We start from the raw sequence: 27,286 nt of genomic DNA, 5'->3' as shown, positions 1-27,286 counted from the left end.
AGTACGGGTCATCAAATAGCACTCAAGACCTATATGATTACGGGTTGTGTGAAAATGGGTCACCTATGAGTCATATAGATTGTCCAAACATCTTTTTTCTGAAATATCCTTATTTTTTCTATATTAATGATAATTTGAAATTTGTTTCATTTATTTTATTTTTTGTGCCACAAATATTTTGTTACATTAGTTTTTGAAAACGCTCATAGGCTAATGCCGCTAATCCATTCATCTAGATGAATTCTCAATTACATCAGAGTCCAAAACAGACTTCAACAAATTTGGTGGGAAAGACCAAATCCAAGAAGGACATGATAAAGAAAACGTGCGATAGTATGAGCCGCACGATTACAAGATCTTGAATAAAATTAACAAAGAATCCTGGGTGATGAAATAAAATACTCTTGCAACTAGCAATGAGGATAAGAATGCTCTATGGAGGTTGCAAAGGATCCTCCAACAAGAGTTTAACAGGGATGATTTACTTGCCATGCCCTTCCAAACAGGAAAACACCACCGGAGGTGTCGCTAGGACTGAATTTGGTCCAATCCAATCCAGTCCAATGTGAGTCCATTATAAATGGACCAAGTCTAATCCAATCACGTGAATGTTTTGGACCATTTTGGACCAGTCCAACGCCAATGTTTAGACCATCTAATCTGTTCAAATTTATTTTAATTTAAATTGGTTCCAAAACAAATATGGTTCATTGATATCTGATGTCCGATATGAGGTGTTCTGAATCGATGATACAATCAAATAGTCCTGCCAACTGGACGAAGCCGAATTGGAAGGATAAAGCCGTGCACTGAGATCTACAACCAAGAAAAATGTCAAAGGCCCGAGGAGTTGTTCCTCGAGTAGGTACTTCGACGCTCAAGTTAGTTGGGTAGTGAAAGATGTGGCCGGGCCGAGTAGCCTAAGATAATCGTTGCTCTGGGCTGAGAAGATAGTGCAAAGAGGTGTTCAAAGAGTGTTCTTTCAAAATTCCCTTATCTCGAGTGGAGAGTACTTATTTATTGTTGGGTGTTCGTGTCCCAAATGGATAGGGATTCCGGGGGTGTCGAAATGAGGGTGTCCATCGAGTTCTTCGGGAGGTTTCCTCTCCCCCGGCAGAGCTCGCTTCCTTGTCCGTATAGGACATTCCCTCCTAGTTGTGCTCTTCCGTTACGCATGGTGTCGATGTGGCGTGAGAGAAGGGACAACCACATAGATTACCATGTGGCATCCTTGGCCAGCTCAACCATCACCCGAACAATATCTATATTCTTATTTTCTATCAATGGACTATATATTGGTTCAATTCGACCTAGCCCAATATAAATTCATTATGGACGGACCTGGTCCAATCTAATCCATTAAATACTTTGGACCATTAAGTTTGAACTGGTCCAATTCAATATGTCTTGTTGGTCCTTCCAATCTGTCCAAATTAATTTTAGTTTGTACGAGATCCAACCCAAAACCGGTCCATTGACACCCCTAAACACCACAATCATCTCATATCACAATACCCAAACCCAAGGAATGGGAGGACGTGGAACCATCAAAATTGATCTTAATAGAACCCATAGGAGGTCTCGTCTACTGCATGGGCAACGAATGCAATAGAGGGCTAGGTGAAGAGAATGTAGAGGAAGGGGTGGAAGCTCGAAAGTAGGCTCTTCGAATGACGATTCCTGGGATAGGCTGAGTCTGCTGAAATAGAACCTCATTTTGGTAGTTCAAATATACCATAATAAAGTGAAATACTTGTAGCCCTCTAAGTGGGATGTAACCCATATAGAAACCCATTCAACTAGAGACCGGTTTGGGTAGCTATCCGAGCGAAAACAAAAAAGTTCTGAACCAAACCACTTTGTCTACTAAATGGGAAAATAAGAAACAATTGATCTAATATTTCCTTATGGGAATCACTAGGGATGAGCAAAAATTAAAAAAAAATAAATAAACCTGAAAAACCAAATCAACCAAAAAAAATTGACCAAAACCGAATAAAAAATCGGTTAATCGAACTGGTCAATTTGGTTTTGGTTCAGTGTTTTTAAAAAACCGAAGGTATCAGTTCGGTTTCGGTTAATCAATATAGAAAATCGGCAGTTAACTGAATAGACTGGTATATATATATTTCTATATTATATATTTTAAATTAATAAATATGCATCATATATAAATATATATTTATAATATATAATATATTATTTATTATTTAAAAATATAATATTATATTTATAATTTTTATCATATAATTATATATTTTTTTATAATATATTATAAAAGTTAAAAAACTAAAAAATCGACGAGCCAAACCGATCAACTAATTAACTGATTAATTTCGGTTATCAGTTTTCCTAAAACCGTTACTACTGGTTTATTTACACAAAATACCCGACGGTTTGATTAACCGAACCTTGAGCACCCCTAGGAATCACAAAAGTGGCAAGATAGTCTTCAATCTGCAAAAGACTTTCCAAGTAATAGAGCCAAACAATAAATCTGCATTTGGACTGCTGGGCTGGTTGTCTGAAATCAATTTGTAAGCTAAAGCAGTTGTTAACCGGCCATGTGGTGTAAAGGACCACACCAACTTGTCTTGGTATAACAGCCAGCTAAGGGCAATCTAATTTGATAAATATGTTGGGTTGTAGATAAAGAGGATGTAGAGTAAACTGGGGGTGCCAATTGGATTGGATTTGGTCCAATCTGATGTTCAATGTGAGTCCATTACAAATGGGCCAGGTCTAATCCAATACAATGAATATTTTGGACCGGTCCAATTCAATGTCTGAACCATTTAATCTATTCAAATTTGTTTTAATTTAGATTGATTTTAACCCAAACCTGACCCATTAACACCTATATTCTTATCTTATATCAATAGACCAGATATTATTATTGGCTTAATTCAACCCAATCCAATATAAACTTATAACGGACAAACCAGGTCCAATCCAATCTAATAAATATTTTGGACTCGATTGGTCCAATCTAATATGTCTTATTGGTCCATCTAATCCGTCCAAATTGATTTTGGACTGGATGGGGTCCAGTCCAAAACTGGTCCATTGACACCTTTAGAGTCAACCAAGTATTTTCTCTAAGTCATATAATCATAATCAATAAGAAACGCCACTTTGTAATTAGGAGGTAGAGGTTGTTTAAATGAGGGGGTCATTCCTCTTGGAAGCCAAGAATCATGAGCAACATCGGCACTCCACCCATTCCCTAGTAGACCTGTTCATAGTCTGGGCTTCAGGCCTGACTTTACACTATGTTGGACTGGGCTTATTCAAAATTTGGCAAAGACCAAGCCCAAACCTGACCCATGAACAAGTCTATTCCCTAATATCCAATAAGAGTCTTATTGGATATTCTCACCTAAAGAGCATAAGGAAATTTAAGAAAGCGGCACCCCAATTTAAAATTTGAGCCTAAGGCCTAAGGGCCCATTCATTTGCTCCAAAGTTCAACGTCTGAAAGTGTAATAATTACATTAAGAGGTGTATTGGTATTGGTGAACTTTTCTTTGGTTCATTGAGATAGACAACAAGGGGGAACCCATCCCCTAGTGTACCAATAGCCACCCACTAGTTGGTATACAAATTTAAAGTAACCCAAAAATGGAGTTTTTTTGGTAACTACCCAAAATCAAAGCTATTTTCTCGTTTGGTGGGAAGTCAACAATTCAACCTTTTGGGTCAAATGTCTCAACTCTTGATGTTATAATTAAATAATAATAAAAAATAAAAAAAAGATGATAAACACAAAATATAAAAAATAAAAAATTGTAGCAATCATTTGGACACATCTTTAATATCATATATTCAACATATTAAATAAGAACAATTCTGACAAATAAGGGCAATTTGTATAGACATAGAAATATCAAAAAATTGTAGAAAAATTTGGAAACATATTATTTACTTCCATCATCATTAAAAAATCACACGCACACTTACTAGTCATAAGAAAGATTCAAAGCATTAATACACTCTGACACGACGAAAAGGGGGTGTATTGGTATTTTGAACCACACGCACCACATTTTTTTAGTTTTTTATTTTTTTATTTTTTTTAGAAACAGGGAAAGGGTAGGTTTAAACATTATTTAGCATATAAGATCAACCATTTCTGAAAGGTGATCGATATTATACGATATACCCGATACGAGGTGTATCACGTTAAAAATGTCTACCTTGACTGTAAGTGTAGGCCCAGTCTTGGGCTTGGCGGGCCTTGCCCAAAAATAATCAACAAATGTATGTTTTTTAAAAACAAATTGTTAACAATATAAATTTATTATAGATATATTAATTTATTAATATACAATATGATATTTTATAATTGTTTTATACATATGTATGTAGATATATCATATATGAATATGATATTTATTACATATATACGAATGTATATGTATCATAACTTCCGGGGTGGGCTGGGCTGAACGGGCCTAGTGTTTTGCTTAGCCGGGGCCCAATCCGCATTATGTGACCATTTGTTGCGGGTCCAGGTCCAGCCTGGGAAATTCGTGGACCGGGCCTAGAAGAAAAAATGGCTCCTCACAGGCTCACACCGCTATGTTCAATTGAAGCGGGAAATCTCTGAAAACTCCCCGTTCCTGCTGTCTCGCTCTGCAATTCCAGTTCTCCAATGGCGGTCGATGCGAATTTTGCTTCGTTGTTACAGAACCTCAAGTTAGAAGATCCATGGTTGCCTCCCAAACCATGGGAATCGATCCCCTCTGAAAGCGGAGTTTCTCGCTCTGAAAGCAACTCAGCTTCATCTTTCGAGACTCTTTACCATCCGTCAACAATATTTGTAAGTGGCATTTCAATGTTCTTGCTCGATTTCATGTTTCTTCTCTATTTCTCGAAATTGGTGTTTTTTTGGATCATTAAGCCCTAATTAGATGAAATTTTCGCAATGTAGTTCTTTTGAAAGTTCTTTTATTGGAAATGTGCTTTTAGTTACAACCACTTGAGGCTAATTCATAATTTTTTTTTAGACCCTAGAAGCTATAAATTAAGAAATGCACCTCATACATGCGCTAGTATCTGAACTCAAAAGAAATTTCGCCAACAGCAGCTGTTTACACCGTAAGTCACGGTGAACTTTTTTTCAGTAAGTAATGTTTAATTTCCCCCCTTCACAGGAGGCCAATTTGGTGAGGCTGGCTTTAAATGCATTACAAGGTGTGCACTCGTCTCTCGATTGCATTGAGAAGATATCTGCAGAATTTTGTTCTGATCCAGCTGATAGAACTTCTCACCGAATTCCTAGTATGTGGCACCGGTCATCCAGCACTAGTGCTTTGGGAAGGATTCTCAAGTCTATAGGGCGCTCAGGTTTCATGGTTTTCCTCATCCGTAAATTTGTAGATTATTTTGTTTGTACAAACACGAATGTGGCAGGACAGTGTAGAGTAAATAAGGAGGTGGGAGGGAAAGAAGTGGTTTCCGGGTCTGCCAAAAGTCAAGTGCATTGTGGAAATGAAATTGGGGCAGAGCCTCCATACAGTCTTGTTAATCAGGCATTCTCTGTTGCAGTTGGGAAAATATTAGAAGGATACATATGTGCCTTAGATACGCTGTATTCATCAATTGAGCTGAGGCGTTCATCAAAGAATGTTGATGCATTGTCACATGTTTCTGTTGGAGTAGGCTGTTTAACAAGTGTGGTGCATTCTGGAATTACTCTTCTGGAGGTATATCTGCACACAAAAGAATTGAGAACTCGCATTGATGCTCTTGGAAATATATGCTTACTGAAGAATGTAGGTCTTGCCTTCTCAGTGTCTTCTCTTGAGGATTTGACTGATAAAGCCACCATGGGGTTTTGTAACTTCCCCATAGCAGGAAATCTGCTTACCTATTTGTATACTCAGCTCAGGGTAAGTTTAGCTAGAATTCTATTTTTCTTTTTCTGCTGGTTCCTGATTCCTGTTCTCTGTCTTCTTTCTACATTGGAACTTAGCATTCTAGGCTTATAATACAAATCATTTTTGCATTTTTACTTGCTAACCTGCACCTCTAGGAAATGCATTGGTTTTATTTATTTTTTTTGATCAATGACAGGAAAATTTCATTAAAAAATATAAATCATGTACACAGGTGGGGAGAGGTAAACTCTCTTAACTCTCCCCCAAAGAAATACAAGATTACAATGTAGCCCAAAGCAAATGGTTTCTTTCCATCCCTTTATGGCAAGAGCATCTGCAAAGGAATTAGTACATCTTTTTACCCATGGAAGTCTCATCTCCATGCCCTGAGTCAGCCTCTTGAAAAGTCTTCGTTCATTGATGTAAGTCCTTCAATGATCAACCTATTAATATTTAGTTCTTTAGCACTTTTCACACCCTCCATCAAAGCCAAAATTTCTGTTCTCAGTGAGTCCCCATGACCAATTGGGCTAGAAAACATAGCTATGACTGAACCTTCTATGACCTAAAATCTCCACCAATCCCTTAAGGTCTAGGGTTACATTCACTACTTCTATCAACGTTTAGCTTGATAAAACCATCATAAGGTAGAGACCATGAAGCTTGCACAATACTTTTGCTTGGAGTATAGGCTGGCACTTCCTGCCAATCATCCAGTAGATCCCCTATGTGAATGCCATATTAAATATCTCCATTGTTTTTACCCAATGAACCACCTTGGAAGTGATCACTTCTATGACTGCCTCTCTACTTTTCTCCTTTTCAACAAATATTCTTTAGTTCCTTTCCTCCCAAATTGTCTAGCAAACCGCTTCTCTTGTACATTTCCACAATATTTGGCCCCTCTTCTTTGTCCAGCTACTGATAGAAGAGTTGAAGAGGCTTTATAGACTTGATGTAGGAGTCCACCTGCAACCAAATAAAAAGAGAAACCAAACCCATATAGAAGAAACAAAGGGTTAGGAGATTAATAAGTGGTAACAAGACTCACCATTGGCTTTACAAAGAGTACACCGGTTAGGAGAGAAGCACCAAAACGACTTCCTCCTTTGAAGATGGTTGCAAGTGTTAATTCTTCCCAAGACCTTTTTTTTTGATCAACATTCTTCCCAAGACTATCTCCTAGCATAGTCCCCCAACCCTTTGTGGAACCGGTTCCCCCACACTTATTTAATCGGGAAAGAAGGCCCAGGACTAGTAGAAGATTATAGAAGGGCTTTGAAAAAAGAGGCACATGTAAAGGAACCAGAGGAGGTGAGGGTCCAAATCTTTGAACCCAACTTGGATGGATCGAAGACAACATTTTGAAGAATTTGAATCAAAGTCAAAACATTGTCCACATTTGACTCTCCGATTCCCCTTCTAAACCTCATGTCCCAATCAAGTTCAGGCCTTAGACCAGAGGAGGATAGGAAAGTGGAAACAAGCTCATTTTTTGTATTTGGAGAGGGAAAATAAAGATGGAAATTGATCTTTAAGCGTTAAGTCCCTCATCCGTACATGTTCCCAAAACCTTACCAAGTCCCCAAAGCATGAGTTGTACCTAGCAAAGGGTAGAAAATATGGAAGGATAACATGAATAGCTTTCCAAGGCACCGCACTAGTTGCATGATTCGATATTCCCGCATCCTAGCCATTAGTCGCCAGCCCATGGATGCTTAAAATCACCTTTGTCCATAGTTTATCCTTGTCCCTTAGTAATCTCCACAACCATTTTCCTAACAATGCCATATTCTTCTTTTAGATGTTCCCAATCCCTAAACCACCACACTTTTTGCTTCTACTTACCACTTCCCATTTAACCCTATGGTCCTTTCTTTCCTCCCCGGGTTCCCACAAGAATTCCCTCTTTAACTTCTCTAGGTTTCTACAAATCCTCATAGGCATCTTAAAAACTTATAGAAAGTAGATGGGCAAATTGGCTAGAGTTGACTTGATCAATGTTGTTTTCCCCTAGTGAGAGATAGTTCCTTCACAAGAGGCTAATCTTTTTGTAAACTTGCCCACCACTAGGTTCCAGAAAGTCACATTTGCCAGGTTCCCTTCCCAGGATAATTCTAGATAATTCATTGGCCACTAGAAACTACACAACCCAAAACATATGCACATTTTGACACCTCTCTTTCATCCATATTGATCCTCATTGCACAACTCTTATTGAAATTTATTTTCAAATTTGACATCCTCTCAAAGACTTGGATCACCATTTTCAAATCTCTCAATCAAGCCATATCATCTCCTTCACACACACACAAAAAAAAAAACTATGATGTCATCAACAAATTGTAGGTGGGTAATAGGCACCCATCCTTTCCCTACTCACTCTTCAAAAAGTGCTATTTGGATTAGAATGCCTAGCACATCAACTACTAAGGTGAATAAAAAAGGTGGTAAGGGTTCCCTTGTCTAATTCTTCTAATGGCTAGAAAGTGGTCCACAGTTGTACCATTAACCAAACTCGAATGGTGACAGGTCGTTACACAACCTTTAACCCACTTGCACCATTTATCTCCAAATCCATGGTTGTTCATCACTTCCAGTTAGTGTTGTTAAAATCTTATGACATACGATATGATTCACAATTTGAATCATGAATCCCAAGGGTTTAAATTTGAATCTTATGTCTGAATCTTTTCTACAAAAATCTTACATTTATTGTTTGAATCATAAATCTTACAATTTATACAATTCTTGCGATCCAAATCAATTCAATTAAGAATTAGTTCTCTACTTTGTTATTTTATTTTGTTAATATTTTGTCAAAGATGACTTGTTTTAAAGACCTTATTAGAAATTGACTTATTTATGTTATTTAAAACATATATTGAGTTTATTTTCCATCATATATAGGATAAAGAGTCATTGTATGTGGATTATTTGACTTTCAAGTCAAACTTGATTATATCATCTTAGACTTCTATGTGTAAGTGGTAATTCTATTGGTTTAGGTACATGCATGGTGGATATGGATTAAAAATAGGGTAGAATAACTTTTCTATATATATTGCCTTTTAACATATCTATATTTTATTTTTTCACAAGTTTTTAAAACAATAGAAATAATCTTACGATTTATGATTTGGTTCAATTCAATTTTCTCTATGATTTACGATACGATTATGATTTTTAGAACATCGCTCCCAGTAGAAACCAGTCCACCAAATCATATGCTTTCTCCTAGTCAAGTTTATAGATTATCCCCTTCTTTCTTGTTCTTTTCATATCCTCCACACTCTCATTGGCAATAAGGATTTTGATAGAATTCAGGTATGTACTGTTCTTTTATTTCGAAATAATATGGAGAAGAGAAACTTGTAGAAACAGTAGAGAGAAGAGAAGAGAGAAGAAGAGAAAATATGTCTAGTCGAACTACAGAACGCACCTCTCTAGTTGGCCAAGTTTTATTTATACCTTTCTAAAAACAAATCAGAATTACTCTTGTGCCCTCACTTAAGTGAGAGACATATTAACTAATTTAAGACCTACTTGTAATTACATCCAACATATAACTTAATGTAAATTTCCTATACTACCTCTCTACAACCGATTCTAACACTCCCCCTCAAGCTGGTGAGTGTATGTCATATAGTCCTAGTTTGTTACATATGTAGTCCACTCTTCCCCAACTCAACCCTTTGTTAAGCAAATCTGCCCATTGATTTCTTGTGTTCACATTATTATTGCTGCTTCATCACCTATGAGGCGACAGGTTTCTGAAACCTGGTCCCCTCCAACAGAGGGTTGGAAGAAGCTGAATTTCGATGTGAGTTGTGTGGGTAACCCATGCCCTTCAGATATTGGGGGGACCATTAGAAATGAAAATGGTTCCATTATTGCTCTGTTCTCTGGTCCTGTGGAGGAGGGTGATGTAGCTAGGGCAAAGTTTCTAGCTGTAGTATATGGGGTTGAGAAGGCCAAAGAGCTGGGGGTTAATAGACTGATCATCGAGGGAGACTCAAAAGCTGTGATAAAATGGTTGCAAAAAGGGAAAGGAGTGACCTGGCAGCTGAAGAATGATTTCGGAAGGTTCAAATGGATGTCAAGGAATATGTCTATTCAAGTGGGTTGGGTTAGGAGATCGGCCAACAGTTTGGTTGATAGCTTAGCAAAGCAAGGGGTTCAAAGAACAAATATGTTTTGGGCACATTTGTAATTCTGTCCTGGGTCAGCTTTTATGTTGATTTCTTTGCAACTTCTTGTGTTCACATATGTTGTACTTATCACTCCATTAAGCACCTTCTCTCGTACAAAGTGGCAATCAATTTCTATATGCTTTGTTTTTTCGTTAAACATTGGATTAGAGGATATATGAACTGCAACTTGATTATCACAATGTAGCTTCATAGGAGTGTCACTCGAGTACCCCATTTCCTCTAGGAGATGCTTCAACCACACTAGTTCACATGTTGTGTGTGCCATGGCTTTATATTCAGCCTTTGCACTGCTTCTTGCTATCACTGTCTGCTTCTTACTCTTCCATGTCACTAGATTGCTACCAAGAAAAAGTGCAATACCCTATAGTGGACCTTCTGTCAGATATGGAACCGGCCCAGTCATCATCCATGTATCCTTCTATCTCAAGACTTCCTCCACTCTTATATAACAAACCATGACTTGGAGCTCCTTTGAAGTATCGTACAATTCTTAGAATCGCTTCCCAATGTGGAATTCGGGGATTCTGCATAAATTGTCTCATTACACTAATTGCAAATGGAATATCAGGCCGAGTGATGGTTAGGTAATTCAACTTACCTACCAACCATCTACACCTTCTAGGATCTTCAAACTCCTCACTTGCATCACTACTCAACTTGACAATCGGTTGCATGGGTGTTTCAGCTGGTCTGGAACCCAACAACCCTATCTCCTCTAGTAGATTGAGAACATATTTCCTCTAGCACAAATTAATACCATGCTTGGACCTTACTACTTCTATCCCTAAGAAGTATCTTAATTTGCCAAGATCCTTTGTTTGGAAGTGATCATGCAATACGTCTTCAACCTATCAATCCCTGGTCTATCATTGCTGGTGATAACAATATCATCTACATATACCACCAATAAAATTTTCCTAGTGCTTGACTCATAGCTGAATACAGAATGGTCAACCTGACATTGTTTCATGCCAAATTTCTTCACCACTTCACTGAATCTGCCAAACCATGCACGAGGAGATTGTTTAAGTCCATAAATAGCCTTCTTAAGTCTACATACCTTACCACCCTCCCCTAGTGCAACAAACCTTGGTGGTTGCTCCATGTACACTTCTTCAAGATCACCATGTAAAAAAGCATTCTTGATGTCAAGTTGAAACAATGGCCAATCATACATAGCAACAAGGGAGATCAGAACATGAATGGAGCCAATCTTGGCAACAGGGGAGAAGGTGTTTTTGTAATCGATACCATATGACTGTGAATAACCTTTGGCAACCAACCGAGCTTTAAACCGCTCACTCCCATCAAGTAAATACTTAATAGCGTACACCTACTTACAACCTACAACATGCTTACCAGGGAGAAGAGTGGTGAGATCCCACGTATGAGTATGAGTTAGGTCCAAGAGTTCTTCCTCCATTGCTTGGTGTCACCTTGGAGAAGTAAGAGCTTCTTGAACATAGGGGTGCTCACTGTACCGAACCATGGGGTGATTTTCTGGATCAAACTGATATGTTCAGTTTTTACATTTAACCGAACCGAAACCGGACCGATGCAACCGGTTAACCGCGGTTCGGTTTTTCTATGCCCTCAAATTTAAAAAGCATAGTCGAAGAGAATTGGGATCACCAATGTCTTTCGAGAAAGAGAGAGAGCTCAGAGAGAGAGTTTATTGCCCGTTGGGGAAAAGGGAAAAGGGAAAGAAAGAGAGTTTGAGAGAGAGAGAGAGAGCTCAGAGAACTGGGAGAGTGGGAGTCTGAGAGAGTGAGAATCCGAGAGAGAGAGAGAGCTTAGAGAATTGGGAGAGTGGGAGTTAGAGAGGGGGGGGGGGAATCCCTGCACGGCGGGTGTCATATCAAATAGGTTGTTCACAAGTCTGCCAGACTAGCGAACTTGTTGAAAGTCTTAGACTCAGTTTGGCAAACTGAACACTCTCAGATTGCTGAACTTTTTTATTAGATTTAAAAAAAAATAAATTATAATATATAATATAATATATATAATATTGTATATGTTAGTGTCGAGTATGTAGGGGCATTTCTATCTTTGTGCTTATGGTTAGGTGCTGATGTGTAAGTTTATGTTAGATCTAATGTCCCTAACTTAAGTAGGGACACATGTGACTTTTCCACAATATTTTTAGTAATATAAAACAGATCTGGCCAAATGGGAGGGTTGACTTTTCTCTCATTCGAACCATACCTTTTCCTCCTTGTCTTCTCTTCTACTCTTCTCCTTTCTCTCTTTCTCTCTTCTCTCTTTTCCTTGACTGTCATAAGTCTAACAAGCAGGCCGAACTCTAATATGGTATCAGAGCCAAACTGAGCAAATCGGATCTGCCTAGAATTCTGTGCTCTACGCACCCAGTCTAGGGTTTTCTCTTGCTTTCTTCGCCATCAGTTGGAGATAAGGGAAAGGGCTGAAAAGGAGTGTTCGCCCTCTTCCCTTGGAGGTTTCTATGCCTCTAGTTGTGGTGTTCGTGGTCGGTTGCTGCAGTTTTTAAGAAGCCCTCCCCTAATCGATGAAGAGAAGAGGGCTGATTCATGTGGTGTAGTGGGTGCTTTGTGTGGTCTGATTTTCGGGTGATCAGGTAAGAGGTTCTATGCATTCTCTTGGTGTGAATTAAATGATAAGTCTGTTTCAGATGGTATGATGGGATTTCAGATTGTAGTGTGCTAGGGCTTGTGCAGTTTTCTGTGTGATTCGAAGGGGAAGTGTTCCTCAAACAGTGTGGTGAAGTTTCAGGTAGTCGTGAGGTAGAGTTTGTGGTGTAAAGAGTGCAGTTTGCAGCAATAGTAAGTGCTGAAATCAGTGTGTAGTGTGGTCTAGTGTGCTGAATTCAGCAATACTAGAATTCAGCAATGGGAGACAGTAGTGATAGCAAGACTAGTGTGATGATTCCTACTGACTACTTGAATGCTCAAATGACCTCCATTAAGCTGAATGGAGAAAATTATGTACCTTGTGCTAAATCTGTAGAAGTTTTTCTTAAGGCAAAGAAGAAGGTGAAACACATAAGGGACGAAAAACCCTCCACTGATTCTCATGAGTATGATGATTGGGAGCAAGCAGATGCACAAATTATCACACGGTTATGGAATAATATGGAACCCAAGATTAGTGTAAATTTCATGTTTCTTGATACTGCCAAAGAAGTTTGGGACCATGCTAAGAAGCTGTATTCGGGCCAAGACAATACAACCAGAGTATATCAGTTGTATCAGGAATACTTTAATCTGCATCAGGGTAATCAGAGTCTTGAGGAGTACTATGCTAGTATGAGAAGCACTCTTAATAAATTGAATGTTTATCACCGCCTCACTTCTGATGTCAAAATTCAGATGTGACTCGATTTTTGGTGGGGTTGAAATCTGAGTATGGACTAGTGCGGGCTTAGATACTAGGAGGGTCAACTCTCCTTTCCTTAGAAGAGGTGTTTGCTTAACTTAGGAGGATTTCCATTGGATCTACCGAGAATCCTAATGTTTCCGATAGATCAGCCTTTGCAGTATTCGGAGGCCGTGGTGTTAGAGGTGGAGCTTGGGGAGCTCAGTCTGGCCGTAGTGGTAGCAGTGGACCGGCATATGGCCGGAGTGATGGTAGTGGACGTACATATAACCGTGGTGGTGGTCGTACTGGAGGTCGAGATTCAGGGGGAGCCCGTGGCAGAGGACGTAGTTCAGGTCTGAGGAGGTGTACACACTGTGGTATTGATGGACATACTATTAGTTATTGCTATGACTTGCATGGTCCACCCTCAACTTGGCCAATCATATCGTGACTAGTGACAATAGCTTTAGACAGGAGAGTCATTCAGTTGATCAAGTACCTTTTACATCCACAGATGTTACTGGGAAGGAGATGATGAGTGTTCCCCATGATGAGTATGAGAGGTTGTGCAGGCCACATCTCAATAGAACATGGTCACTCTTGCACACTCTGGTATGGCTTGTCTGGCATCCACACCCAATCCCTGGATTATTGATTCTGGAGCCTCCAATCACGTGACTGAAACTCCAGGTGTGTTTTCTTCCCTCTCTCATTACCTAACATCACAATTTGTTACCCTTGCTAATGGTTCCATATCTTCCATTTGTGGTGTTGGTAATGTTAACATGGACCCTGTATCCTTATCCTTAGTTTTGTATGTCCCTAAATTTCTTTTTAATCTTATGTCAGTTAGTAAGTTGTCCAAGTCTCTTAATTGCTCCATTACCTTTTACCCCTCTTCGTGTGTTTTTTAGGATCTCAAGACGGGGATGAATATTGGTGGAGGGCATGAAGCTGGTGGATTGTATTATCTTGATGATGGTGGAAGTATGTCAATAGCTCTCCAATCGCCTTTTTCTCCTCTCCAGTGGCATTATAGATTTGGTCATCCTTCACTGAAAGTTTTGAGGTCTTTGGTTCCTTCACTAAGTCATCTGTTTGTTTTGGATTGTGAGTCGTGTTAATTGGGGAAACATCATCGTGTTCCCTTTAGTCCTAGAGTTGATAACCGTATGTCGAGTCCTTTTTCTTTGGTTCATTCAGATATTTGGGGTCCTTATAAAGTAATGTCATACCATGGATATAAATATTTTGTTATTTTCATTGATGATTATTCAAGGATGACGTGACTCTATTTAATGAAAGAAAGGAGTGAATTGTTTACCATTTTCCAAAAATTTTATGCTAAGATTCACAACCAATTTGGTGTTCACATTAAAATTTTTCATTTCAATAATGACCGTGAATATTTCTCTTCGTCATTTCAAGAATACCTAGACCAACATGGCATTATCCATCAGACTTCGTGTACCTACACCCCATAGCAAAACGGGGTGGCTGAGAGAAAGAACCGTCATATTTTGGAAACAGCTCGATCCCTCATGCATCACATGAATGTCCCCAAATCTTTTTGGAGTGATGCAGTGCTTACTTCTTGCTTCTTGATTAACCGGATGCCCACGTCTATCCTTGATGGTCATTCTCCATTCACCACATTGTTTCCTACCTTGTCTCCGTTTCCTCTTTCTCCTCGGGTTTTTGGGTGTGTTTGCTTCGTTCATAATCTGGGGTCAGGAAAGGACAAGTTAGATGCATAATCTATTAAGTGCATCTTCCTTAGCTATTCCCGGACTCAGAAAGGGTATAAGTGTTACCATCCTAGCTCTCGACATTCCTTTGTGTGTGCTGATGTTACCTTCTTTGAATCTACTCCATTTTTCTTGGGGTCCGGTGATGTTTCTTCCTCTTCATTATCTCTTCCCCTTCCTCTTCCAGTTGTAGATTTTGTTCCTCTTGTTCCAACTGTGACCAAGTCCTTGCCTCCGATGCCACCACCCGTTGAACAACCACCTATCCATCATGTGTATACACATTGCCCACATGTACCGGCTCCTCCAACTCTATCATCGTCGACAAATTCGGTAGCTGTTCCCACATCAGCCGCAACCCCAATATCTGATCTTGATCTTCCCATTGCCTTGCGGAAAGGTAAACGCAGTTGTACCTTTCATCATATTTCTAATTATGTTTCACCGACTCCCCTTTCTGCTTTCCATCGCCAGTTTATCTCTTTGTTATGCTCTATTGTTATCCCTAAGGATGTCCAAGAAGCCCTTGCCTCTCCAGGATGGTGTCGTGCGATGGAAGAACTTTCAGCTCTGGCCCATAATCATACATGGGAACTCACCACTTTTCCTCTTGGTAAGTAGGCTGTTGGTTGTAAGTGGGTTTATATGGTTAAGTACTTACCTGACGGTAGTGTAGAGCGGGCTGAAAGCTAGATTGGTTGCCAGAGGGTATTCCCAAACCTATGGTATTGATTACACAGAGACTTTCTCCCCGGTTGCTAAGATTGGTTCAGTCTGTGTTGTGGTTTCTCTTGCTGCGATGTATTATTGGCCCCTCCATCAGCTTGATATCAAGAATGCTTTCTTACATGGTGATCTGCTCAAGGAGGTCTATATGGAGCAACCACCAGGGTTTGTTGCTTAGGGGGAGGATGGTAAGGTGTGCTGACTACTGAAGGCCATTTATGGGCTTAAACAGTCTCCTCGAGCATGGTTTGGCAGATTTAGTGAGGTGGTAAAGAAGTTTGGTATGAAATAGTGCCAAGTTGACCATTTGGTCTTCAGTCATGACTCTTAGGCAAGGAAGATCTCTCAGGCAGGGAAGATCCTATTGGTGGTGTATGTAGATGATATTATCATTACCGGAAATGATAAAATGGGCATTGACAGGTTGAAGACTTTTCTGCAGGAACATTTTCAGACAAAGGACCTTGGTAAATTGAAGTATTTCTTGGGGATATAAGTTGAAAGGTCTAAGCATGGTATTAACTTGTGTCAAAGGAAATATGTTCTTGATTTGCTTGAAGGAACATGTTTGTTAGGTGCTAAACCAGTTGAAACACCTATGGAAACAAACACTAAGTTGAGCAGTGATATGGGTGAAGTGTTTGAAGACCCTGGTAGATACCGGCGGTTGGTAGGTAAACTGAACTACCAAACCATCACTCGGCCAGATATTTCATTCGCAGTTAGTGTGGTAAGTCAGTTCATGCTGAAACCTCTGGTTCCACATTGGGATGCAGTTCTAAGGATTGTGAGGTATTTAAAGGGGGCTCCTAGTCGTGGTTTGATATACAGAAGTGGTGGGAAACTTGAAATAGAAGGATATACTGATGCTCATTGGGCCGGTTCTGTATCTGGTAGGAGATTTACCATAGGCTATTGCACTTTTCTTGGGGGTAATCTGGTGACATGGAAAAGCAAGAAGCAGACAGTTGTGGCAAGAAGCAGTGCAGAGGCAGAATATAGAGCTATGACACATACTACTTGTGAATTAGTGTGGCTAAGGAACCTTCTACAGGAGATGGGATATACTGTTGATACTTCGATGAAGCTCTACCGTGACAATCGGGTTGCAGTTCATATTTCCTCTAATCCGGTGTTTCATGAGAGAACCAAGTACATAGAGGTTGATTGTCACTTTGTTAGAGAGAAGGTGCTGAGTGGAGTGATAGACACTGCATATGTCAACACAGGGAACCTGTGGGTACTAAAGGATTGAGTTGGGGTAGAGTGGACTACATATGTAACAAGCTGGGATTATATGATATATACTCTCCAGCTTGAGGGGGAGTGTTAGTGTCGAGTATGTAGGGGTATTTCTGTCTTTGTGCTTATGGTTAGGTGCTGATGTGTAAGTTTATGTTTAGATCTAATGTCCCTAACTTAAGTAGGGGCACATGTGACTTTTCCACCTCGTCTTCTCTTCTACTCTTCTCCTTTCTCTCTTTCCCTCTTTCTCTCTTCTCTCTTTTCCCTGACTGTTATCAGTCTAACAGGTAGGCCGAACTCTAATAGTATAAAAATATATTACTGTATATATATTGGTCGGTTTGGTTAACTGTCGGTTTTTTTAAATGGTTAATCGAAACTGAACCGAAACTGTCGGTTTTTTGAAAACATTGATCCGAAACCAAATCGACCGGTTTGGTTAACCGATTTTTCGGCTCGGTTCAGTTTTTTGGTTTTTTTTGTTCACCCTTATCTGGACATCCTTGGGAACAGAGGCAGAGGATAACATAGAAATAAATTGGCGATGGGAAGCCGAAAGGTGAGATACAGAAACGTAGTTGGAAATGGGGTGAAGAGTGGAACTGCATTTACCTTTTCACAAAGCAATAGGAAGATCAAGGTTAGAATAGGGGGTGGGGCTGGGATGGGAACAGTTGCCAAATTTGTCAATAGTGACAAAGCTGGGGGAGGAGCCGATACCTGACGATGCGTATGCACTTGCCGGATGGGTGATCATTCAATAGGAAGTTGCACTGGAGGCAAAGACTTGGCCACGATTGGAACAAGAGGAATGGGGTCCTCAACAGGAATTGGAAGAGGAGGTGATGGAAGAGACGAAACATCCGACCCAGAGAAAAAGGGACAAACACAAAGAATGTAACGTCAGGAAACAGAAAAAATGCCTGGAACTAGGGTTATAACACTTATACCCTTTTTGAGTCTTGGAATAGTCAAGGAAGATACACTTAATGGATCAAGCATCTAACTTGTTCATTCCAAGCCCAAGATTATGGACAAAACACATGCACACACCCAAAAACCCTGGGAGTAAGAGGAAAAGGAGACAGTAGGAAACAAAATCGAGAATGGAGAATGACCCTCAAGGATGGACATGGGCATGTGATTAATAAGGAAGCAAGATGTAAGTATAGCATCACTCCAAAAGTGTTTGGGAACATTTATATGATGTAAGAGGGACCGAGCAGTTTCCAAAAGATGATGGTTCTTGCTCTCAGCCACTCCATTTTGCTGAGGGGTGTAGGAACACGAGGTTTGATGGATAATGCCATGTTCCAAATATTCCTGAAGTGGTGTGTAAAAATACTCGTAGCCATTATCATTACGAAGAATTTTAATGTTAATGTGCACACCAAATTGATTGCGAATCTCATTATAAAATTTTTGAAGATAGAAAATAATTCACTCATTTCTTTCATATGGTAAAGCCATGTCATCCTTGAGTAATCATCAACAAAAATTACAAAGTACTTGTAACAATTAGAAGACACTACTTCGTTTGACTAAAGAAAAAGGACTCGACATACGACTATCAACTGTAGGACTAAGGGAACAAAATGATGTTTCTCAAACTTGCACGACTCACAATCCAAAGTAGAAAGACAACTCAACAACTGAACAAGTAACTTAAGAGCTTTGAGAGACGGATGACCAAGTCTGCAGTGCCACTAAAGAGGAGAAAGAGATGTCTGAAGGGCTGTCGTCGAACCACCTCTATCAAGATAATATTGTCCACCAACTTCATGCCCTTCACCAATCTTCATCCCCGTCTTGAGATCTTGAAACACACAAGAAGAAGGGTAAAAAGTGATAGAGCAATTAAGGGACTTAGTCAATTTATTAACAGACATCAGGTTAAATGGAAACTTGGGAACATATAAAACTGAGGATAGGGATAATGAGTCTATGTCAACATTACCAACACCACATAAGGAAAATGTAGAACCATTAGCAAGAGTAACGGATTGTGATGTGGAGGTCAGAGAAAGGGAAGAAAACACACTTGGAGTCCTAGTCATGTGATTGGAAGCTCTAGAATCGAGAATCCAATGGGATGGTTTGGATGCCAGACAAGCCATAGTTGAGTGTGCTAGGGTAGCCGTGTTCTGTTGAGAGGCAGCTTGAATGAACCACTCATACTCATCATGTGGAACACTCATCATCTCCTTTCAGGAGGCATCTGTAGATGTATAAGGTATCTGATCAGTTTGCTGAGATTCCTATCTCGAACCACCACCAGTTACTGCTGCATGATTTGCCTAGGTCGAAGGTGGGCCATGTAGATCATAACAGAAGTTGATAGTATGTCCCTCCATACCACAATGTGTACACCTCCTCTGACCATTACTACATCCTCTGCCACGGGTTCCCCCTGAGTCTCGATCTCCAACACGACCACCACCACGACCATACATGGGTCCACCACCACCACCACGACCAGGCTGACCTTCTTGAGCTCCTCCTCTAACTCCACAGCCTCCCCCTCTCGTTACTGCAAACGCAAACCTATCTGATATAGTGGAGTTCTCTGTGGGTCCAACTGAGTTCCTCTGTAGACGGGCAAACACCTTCTCAAGAGAGGGAAGAGTAGACCCACCTAGTATCTGTGCTTTTACCGATTCATATTCAGACTTCAACCCTACTAAAAATCTGGTCATGTCCAACTGCTCCTTTTGTTGTTGCTGAATTTTGACATCAGATGTAAGAGGATGATACACATTCAACTCATTTCGCAGATTTCTAATACTAGCATAATATTCCTCAAGACTTTGATTCCCCTGTTGCAGATTGAAATACTCTTGGTACAGTTGGTAAACCCTAGTAGTGTTGTCTTGTCCAGAATAAAGCTTCTTTGCATGATTCCCAAACCTCATTGGTTGTATCTAAAAACATGAAGTTCACATTGATTTTGGGTTCCATACTATTCTATAGCCATGTCATAATTTGTGCATCCTCTTGCTCCCACTCATCATATCCTTGAGAATTAGTTGGGGGTTTATCTTCCCTCACATGCTTAACTTTCTTCTTAGCTTTCAAAAAAACTTAAACAGATTTAGCCCAAGGCACATAATTCTCACCATTCAGTTTGATAAATGTCATCTGCACATTCAGATAATTAGAAGGGACATCACACTAGGCTTGCATTCACTGCTGTCTCCCATGACTGCACAAGGAAAAGGAAAGAAATTCTACCACTAGTCTGTCACTCCACTTCACTAATTAGTCACCACACTACACACCAACGACTAATTACTATTACGGTACTTACTATCATAGGTTTCAGCCAAGGTTCAAAATATCGATACGCCCGATATGCCGTTAGAGGCATATTGGGCAGTATCGGTTATTTTTTAGTTTTTTCTCAAATCCGGTTCAGAGGGGCCGGTTTAAGGTCCATCCACCCCTGAAGCGGTCAAAACCCCAATACACCCTTTATAGGGGCGTATCGGGAAGCTCCCGATACGATACGTCGGCTGATACGTGCCGATTTTTTGAACCTTGGTTTCAGCAACAACGCTCACCGTTGTTCACCACTTTCAGCAACAACACCACTGCTGTCTTCCACTTTCAGCACCATAAACCATCACAATACACCTCAAGAATAGGGAATTAGATTCTGCAAAACATCACAATTTGTTCCTCACTGCTACACCCATGGAACCTACCTATCTGAACCCCCACCAACTAGACTTGCACTGTCACTCAACTTCACACTTGAAACCAGCCCTCTTCGAACCGCCGAGCAGAGGGATTTCTACCAACCACACAAAACAGCAACAATACCTTGTACTGCAATCTGAATACCTTGTACTGTAGCTAGAAGCTCAGCTCTAATAGAGTCTCTTATACCCAGGAACCTGAGAATAAAGCTAATATATTACTATCTTTATCTCTCAGCACCCCACCTATCCCTGATGGACCTGGATTTCCTTGGCTGCTACCATCAAAATTCAGCTTTGTCCAGTCTTCTAAAGGAGGCACCCACACCATTGGTACCCTGTTCTTCCTATTACTGCTACTAGCCATAGCAATCCAGTTCCTCCACATGTCATCACAATTTAAAGGAATCTAATGATCTCAGCCAATGGATTGCGCTGGTCAAAATGCAATCCTTTACATTTTGAATATTTCTCTCCTTCTCTTGGAAGATCTTTGCATTTCTTTCTTCCCAAATTGTCCACAAAGCAGCAGCTCTAATGCACCTCCACATTGTTTTACCAATTTTTATGGGCCACACAAAGAAGGAAGGATCAAAGATCTGATCTTTGACTGTGGTCAAAATCCATTTGCAACCAAACAAAGCAAAGATTCAACCCCAAATAGCAGCAGAAAAAGAACAGGTTAAAAGTAAGTGAGAGCAATCCTCACCATTAGCCTTGCAAAGTACACACCAATTAGGAGACAAACACATAGAAGGCCTTCTCTTCTGCAATAAGTTTGAAGTGTTGATTTTCCTATAGAACACCTCCCAATAGAACATAATAATTTTAGGAGGTACAGGTTTAGACCAAATCTCCTTAGCTGGGAAACCCACTTGTCCCGAGGCAAAGCAAAGGGACTTAAAGAAGGAAGCACAAGTGAAGTAACCTTTTGGGTTTGGAGACCAAAGTCTCACATCATATCTTGAAGGGTCCAGAAAAACACTTTCAAGTAGTGACAAAGGGTCTGAGACACAGGAGAGTTCATGATCCCTCAAGCCCCTATGAAACCCAAAGTCCCAATTCAGAGAAGATGGAGAAGCAGATGTTGGAAGAAAGTGAGAGATTGTTTTACCCTTGTAGCAAGAAATGGAATAGAGAGAAGGGAAACTGTCCTTAAGGGCAGAATTGCCCACCCAGATGTCTTCCCAGAACAAAACAGAAGTACTAGAACTGACATCATACCTGATACAGTTAATGAAAAAAGGAAGAATACTCTGAATTGCTTTCCAAGGAGTTGTCAAAGTGGCTCGACGCAATACACCAGCATCCCATCCATTTCCCAAACTGCCAAAATCTCTCCTGTTCTAAGGGCCATCTCCACAACCATTTTCCTAGGAGTGCTTTATTCTTGAAAATTAAGTTCCCCAGTACCAACCCACCTTCCTCTTTCCTCCTACACACTATTCCCCAATTCCATCATAAAATTGTTTGAACTCCTTTCTTTTTCATTTACCCTTTTTTCTTGGTCAACCGAAGAGGACTTTACGTTTTCCCCTTCTATTTTTTCTTTCATCTGCTCCTTTCCCCCATTCTCCTCTTGCCACATGGGAGTCAATAGGCCAGTTCAACATCGTCTTCAAGCTTTCGACAGCTCTGCCATAGCAACGCTTCAACTCCTGTTGCAAGCTGCAACTTCCTCCACCTTTCTTCTACCAGAAGATCACAAGCATGTGGAATCAAATATTGTCTCACCCCAAGCATCTTGATTTTCACAGCGAACAAGTCTTCGAAGCTATAATCTTCCAAGGTTTATTGATCAAAAAAAAAAAAAAACTTCCAAGGTTCTGCCCAACACTGCTACAATTTTTTCCAAGACATCTTCCATCCACGGGTCGAACGGCAAATCCATTACCTTCACCACTGTTCTCAATTCATCTATTTCCATATTTTTTTGATCAATAACAGGAATCCATTAGATTAATAAAAAATGTAGTTACAACACTCTAGAGAGAGATAAAAAAGGCTTAACTCTCTCCAGGGAGACAACAAAGAAAAATTCATCTATTTCTATATCATAGCACAACGTATTCCATCTCTCGAATAGAACCTGGCCTCCCCTGTTTTTACAGTTGAAACTTCTATCTTCTCATCAACAACATCTACAACAGCTTTGTTCTCGTAAAAGGGGAGTAGTGCTTCTGTGTTTTTGAGCTGAAGCTCTTTTATCACTGAGTCTAACACTGCACTCCCGTCATTCTCCAAGAGTTAGTGACTAGCATAATCTTCTCTTCTTTTTCATCTCCAGTTGGAGCCAGGGTCACCTGTAATGGGAGCTTGGTTCTCGTTTCTGCCTTGAGACCTCTCTCCTTCTACTGGGACTTCCTTTTCTACCTCCTCCACATCACCATCTTTGATATGAGTTAGATAAGTTTGCATGATCTGTTTGATCATATTCCATCCACAACACTCCTTCCCTACTGGAAAACACAACATTTGTGTTTTGCCTTCCTTGAACTCTTCGGTGACTGTAACAAACCACCCTTTCTTATTCCATTGTAGCATCACTTCATACCTTTGATTTGATGAAGACATTGAACTCTTCTACCCTTGCTTCCTCACAGAGAGAATAGCTCCATCCACAAAATCTTGCAACCATTGTATAGCTTCTCCAACCAAGAAAATTGTAGCCATCCTTGCCTCCCTGACCTTCAACGATCACTTAACTTGGATTCTATGTTCTTCCAGGATATATTTTTTGGCTTCAACCTGTAATTCTCCTCCACTTAGATGCATTCATAATACTCTCTTTTCTCCATTGTTTGTCACTTTTTGCTCAAAAGTAGGAAAAGCTTTTAAGTATTTGCCTTAATGGTTTTTTGGTTTTATGTTGCATCACATGGCTATCCATGATGACTTTGCATTTACCTTGTCACCTCAACAGAACTAGACTATTGCAGATTGAGAAAAGCTTTTAAGTATTTCATAAGAAAAAACAAAAAAACTACCCTTTGGTTGTGGATCCACTTTAATTCAAATTGTGAATTAGGTAAGCAAGACTGAGATACTAGTAAGCTTGTCTATGAAGTGGAAAACTTACTATTGTTGCTACTGTGATTTCTATATCATGGATGGGAGTTTCCTTATAATGATTGTTATTTTCTTTGGCAACCAGTATTCATGTTACTATCCTCTGTTGGTTGCAATACGAGTTCTGTAAGTGGAAACCCTGCCATTGCTGCTACCATGATTTCTTTATCATGGATTAAAGTTACAAGGCTGTTTATCTTTCTCTCTCTCTCTCTCTCTCTGCTTTGGAAGTCATTATTCATTACTATTCTCTGGCTGGATGCAACACATTGATTTATTCTCCCTGTAATCTGTTTGAAGTCTATTAATAATTCATATCTTGTATTTAGTGATCATTTCCATTTGAAGATCATTCAGTTGATTGATTTTCCCTGTGGTCCTACTACTGATACTTAAATAGTTCCATTTCTATTCTTCTTTTAGGATGCTGATCCAGTTCACCGTCCACTTCTTAAGTTTCTTTTTCTCCGATCATGTGAACCATATTGTGGTTTCATTAAATCATGGATTTACCAAGCAAAGATTAGTGATCCTTACAAGGAGTTTCTTGTAGAATATGTGGATGACTCCCCACCTTATTCTTGTGGTAAAGCTGGTTTTTTGAATGACTTACCTTTGGCATCTATCAAGGTAACCCTATTTATTATAGTTTACAAGTTCTGTATGTTAGTTTCAGAAATCTTTTCTATGTGCATTTCTCATTTATACATGTTTGCTTACAAGTTTGTCGATTTGCACCACAGGAAAGAGTTGGAGTTGCAATTCCTTGTTTTCTGAGAGATTTTTGTCTCCCTCTAATCCGAGCAGGCCAGCAGCTTCAAGTACTAATTCTATTACTTGAATTATGTAATTCTATGATCAGTGGGAATCATACATATGAGGAAATTCTTCCCTGTTGGAGTATCTTATCTAATGATCATCTATCTTACTCAACCCCATTGATGTTCAATAAAAGAGACATAGAAGATATGGTACTTGCAAGGAATGATATGTACAGAAAGATGCAGGATAAAGCTCAACATATTTTGACAAGATTACGCACAAGATATCCAAAGATAAGCTGTAGTGTAAGAGGCTGTTTTTTCTTTTCATTGATTATGTGAAATGAATTGATAGTTGTAGAGAAACCGACTGTGGGGCCACTCTGTCCGTAGGGTAGAATATACCTAGTCTATCTGTTATGTTATTCTGTTATTCTAGTTCTGTTATTTATGTTTCAGTTTTTTTTATATTGTTAAGTGTTATGATGTAAACACCAAGGGCAGATATGTCCTTTCATGTAACTAGCATAACATATAAATATTAAATTGAAGTGGCGGCGGTAGATCATTCAGAATCTGTCCTTTCTTTCAAACCTGTGTTCTACTGCTCTCTCACTAATCTTTCTCCTCTTTCTTCTTCACTTTCTCTTCTGTTCGAACCTGAAATTCCTTAGTGCCCAAGACTGATAGCAGTCTTGATCATCTTCATGGTATCAGAGCCAAGTTAGGGTTTCTTATGTGAGTCTAATACCAGCCGACCACATGAGAATCTCCTAGGACTAGAAGCTGAAAAGGTGGAGTTCGCAGACTGATTCTTGGAGATCGCCAGAAGTGCTAGCAGCTGTTGGAAGTTTTGTCATGGTTGCAGAGTATTGCTGGTCAGGAAGGATCAGAGAAGACTAGGGTTCAGGTAACCCCAGAAGGCAGCGAACATGTCTTTTCTTGTAAGTCATCTACTTTTCTAAGAAAAGATAGGTTGGACCTATCTGGAGAGGAAGGCTGAACCGTTCTAGGTTTTCATCTCTTCGATTCACTAGGGTTTTACAGCAAACCCTACTGTTCTGCTGTGATTAAAACCCTACTGTTTTTACACTTCGATTCAGGGTTTTACAGCAAACCCCACTGTTCTGCTGTGATTAAAACCCTACTGTTTTACACCGAACTGTCTCAGCCTTGTTTCTTTCTGCACTAGAGTTTGAAAGTGATCTTGCGGCAAGCCCTAGTGCTGGACTGAATCTTGTGATCTATCTAGAGCTGTCCTCAAGTTTATTGTTAGCATTGATCAGATTCTAGGGTTTCATATTAACCCTACTGCAAGTCTATCTATACAGTACTGATTAGATTGTGCAACTGAATTGATCACTTTAAGGACTGATTAAAACCCTAATTCTGCAAAGGCAAATCAGACCTCCTTCTAAGCTGTTGTTCAGAGTTTTTTGGGGTTTTCGAACTCTCTTAAAGGGGTTAGAGCTCTACGGACAGCCACTGTTGTGTTTGTTAGTTGATTTCAGATTAGAGTTATCCCAGTTTTGTGCACATACATTGTGAATACAGATCAGACCTATACTGTTTTTGATTGTGATTGGTATTCCAAGTGCTGTTTTAAGACTTGACTGAGATGGAGTTTAAAAATCAGGCAGAAGGCAGCTTTGGGTGCATCAGTTATGGCAGTGTTTCTGAGATGGGTGGTCAGATTACAACCGTAAATTCAGGTACTCTAGCTTCAGCCTACCATGCCTCAGCTCCAGGTACCACTGAACCTTGTTGGGTAATAGATTCAGGTGCATCCGACCACATGACTAGCTTGCCTTCACTGTTTACCTCTTACCATTTGTCATCTAGTAGGGATAAAGTATCTATTGTTGATGGCTCCCTGGTTCCTATTTCTGGGAAGGGGGACATTAAGTTATTAGATACGATCTCCTTGTCTTCTGTCTTACATGTTCCTAAGCTTGATACTAACCTCCTTTCAGTCAGTAGTATTACCAAACACATGAACTGCTCAGTAACTTTCTTCCCTGACCAGTGTGTTTTTCAGGACCTGGAGACGAAGAAGGTGATTGGGACTGGCCGTGAGACGAATGGGATCTATCTGCTCGGGGAGAGTTCTCGTCGGGAAGAGTCGGTGGGTAAGAGGTCACTTGTTTCCCAGAGTGTGAGTTCGGTTATGCTTTGGCGTAACCGATTGGATCATTTGTCTTTTCGGTCCTTAAAGAGTCTGTTTCCTACTTTGTTTGAGTCTGTTGAGTTGTCCCAGTTGCAATGTGAAAGCTGTGAGTTTGCTAAACATTGTAGAAACTCTTATTCATTGAGTAATAAAAGGAGTAATCGTCCTTTTGATCTTGTGCATACGGATGTTTGGGGGCCATATCACATTCCTTCTATGGGTGGGTACATATATTTTTTGTTATTTGTTGATGACCATACCCGGTTTTCTTGGGTTTATCTTATGCGTTCACGAGATGAGGTTCCCGCCTTGACCCAAAACTTTCACCAAATGATCCTAACCCAGTTTGATGTTAAGATTAAAGTTCTTAGATCTGATAATGCAAAGGAATACTTTGCTAAGTCATTGGCATCTTACCTTTTTACTCATGGGGTTATCCATCA

General features: G+C 39.9%; 1 protein-coding gene across 3 annotated transcripts in view; it reads left to right on the top strand.

Moving 5' to 3' along the window:
- Positions 1-4,572: 4,572 nt before the first annotated feature.
- LOC104604116 (Spc97 / Spc98 family of spindle pole body (SBP) component) overlaps positions 4,573-27,286 on the top strand; it is a 97,368-nt gene continuing 74,654 nt past the window's right edge. For 2 of the 3 annotated variants that reach the window (XM_010268345.3, XM_088898184.1), the window contains exons 1-4: positions 4,573-4,822; positions 5,157-5,894; positions 24,339-24,545; positions 24,659-24,982. In XM_010268345.3, the coding sequence (XP_010266647.1) occupies positions 4,655-4,822; positions 5,157-5,894; positions 24,339-24,545; positions 24,659-24,982 (1,437 nt within the window). In that variant the 5' untranslated portion in view covers positions 4,573-4,654. Of the gene's footprint in view, positions 4,823-5,156; positions 5,895-24,338; positions 24,546-24,658; positions 24,983-27,286 lie in introns of those variants that run through there. The other variant, XM_019198900.2, reaches the window with a different exon arrangement.

Source organism: Nelumbo nucifera, chromosome 2 (assembly GCF_055504915.1).
Source record: "Nelumbo nucifera cultivar China Antique chromosome 2, China Antique-T2T, whole genome shotgun sequence".
Classification (NCBI taxonomy): Eukaryota; Viridiplantae; Streptophyta; class Magnoliopsida; order Proteales; family Nelumbonaceae; genus Nelumbo; species Nelumbo nucifera.
This window is presented reverse-complemented; position numbering and strand designations above follow the sequence as displayed.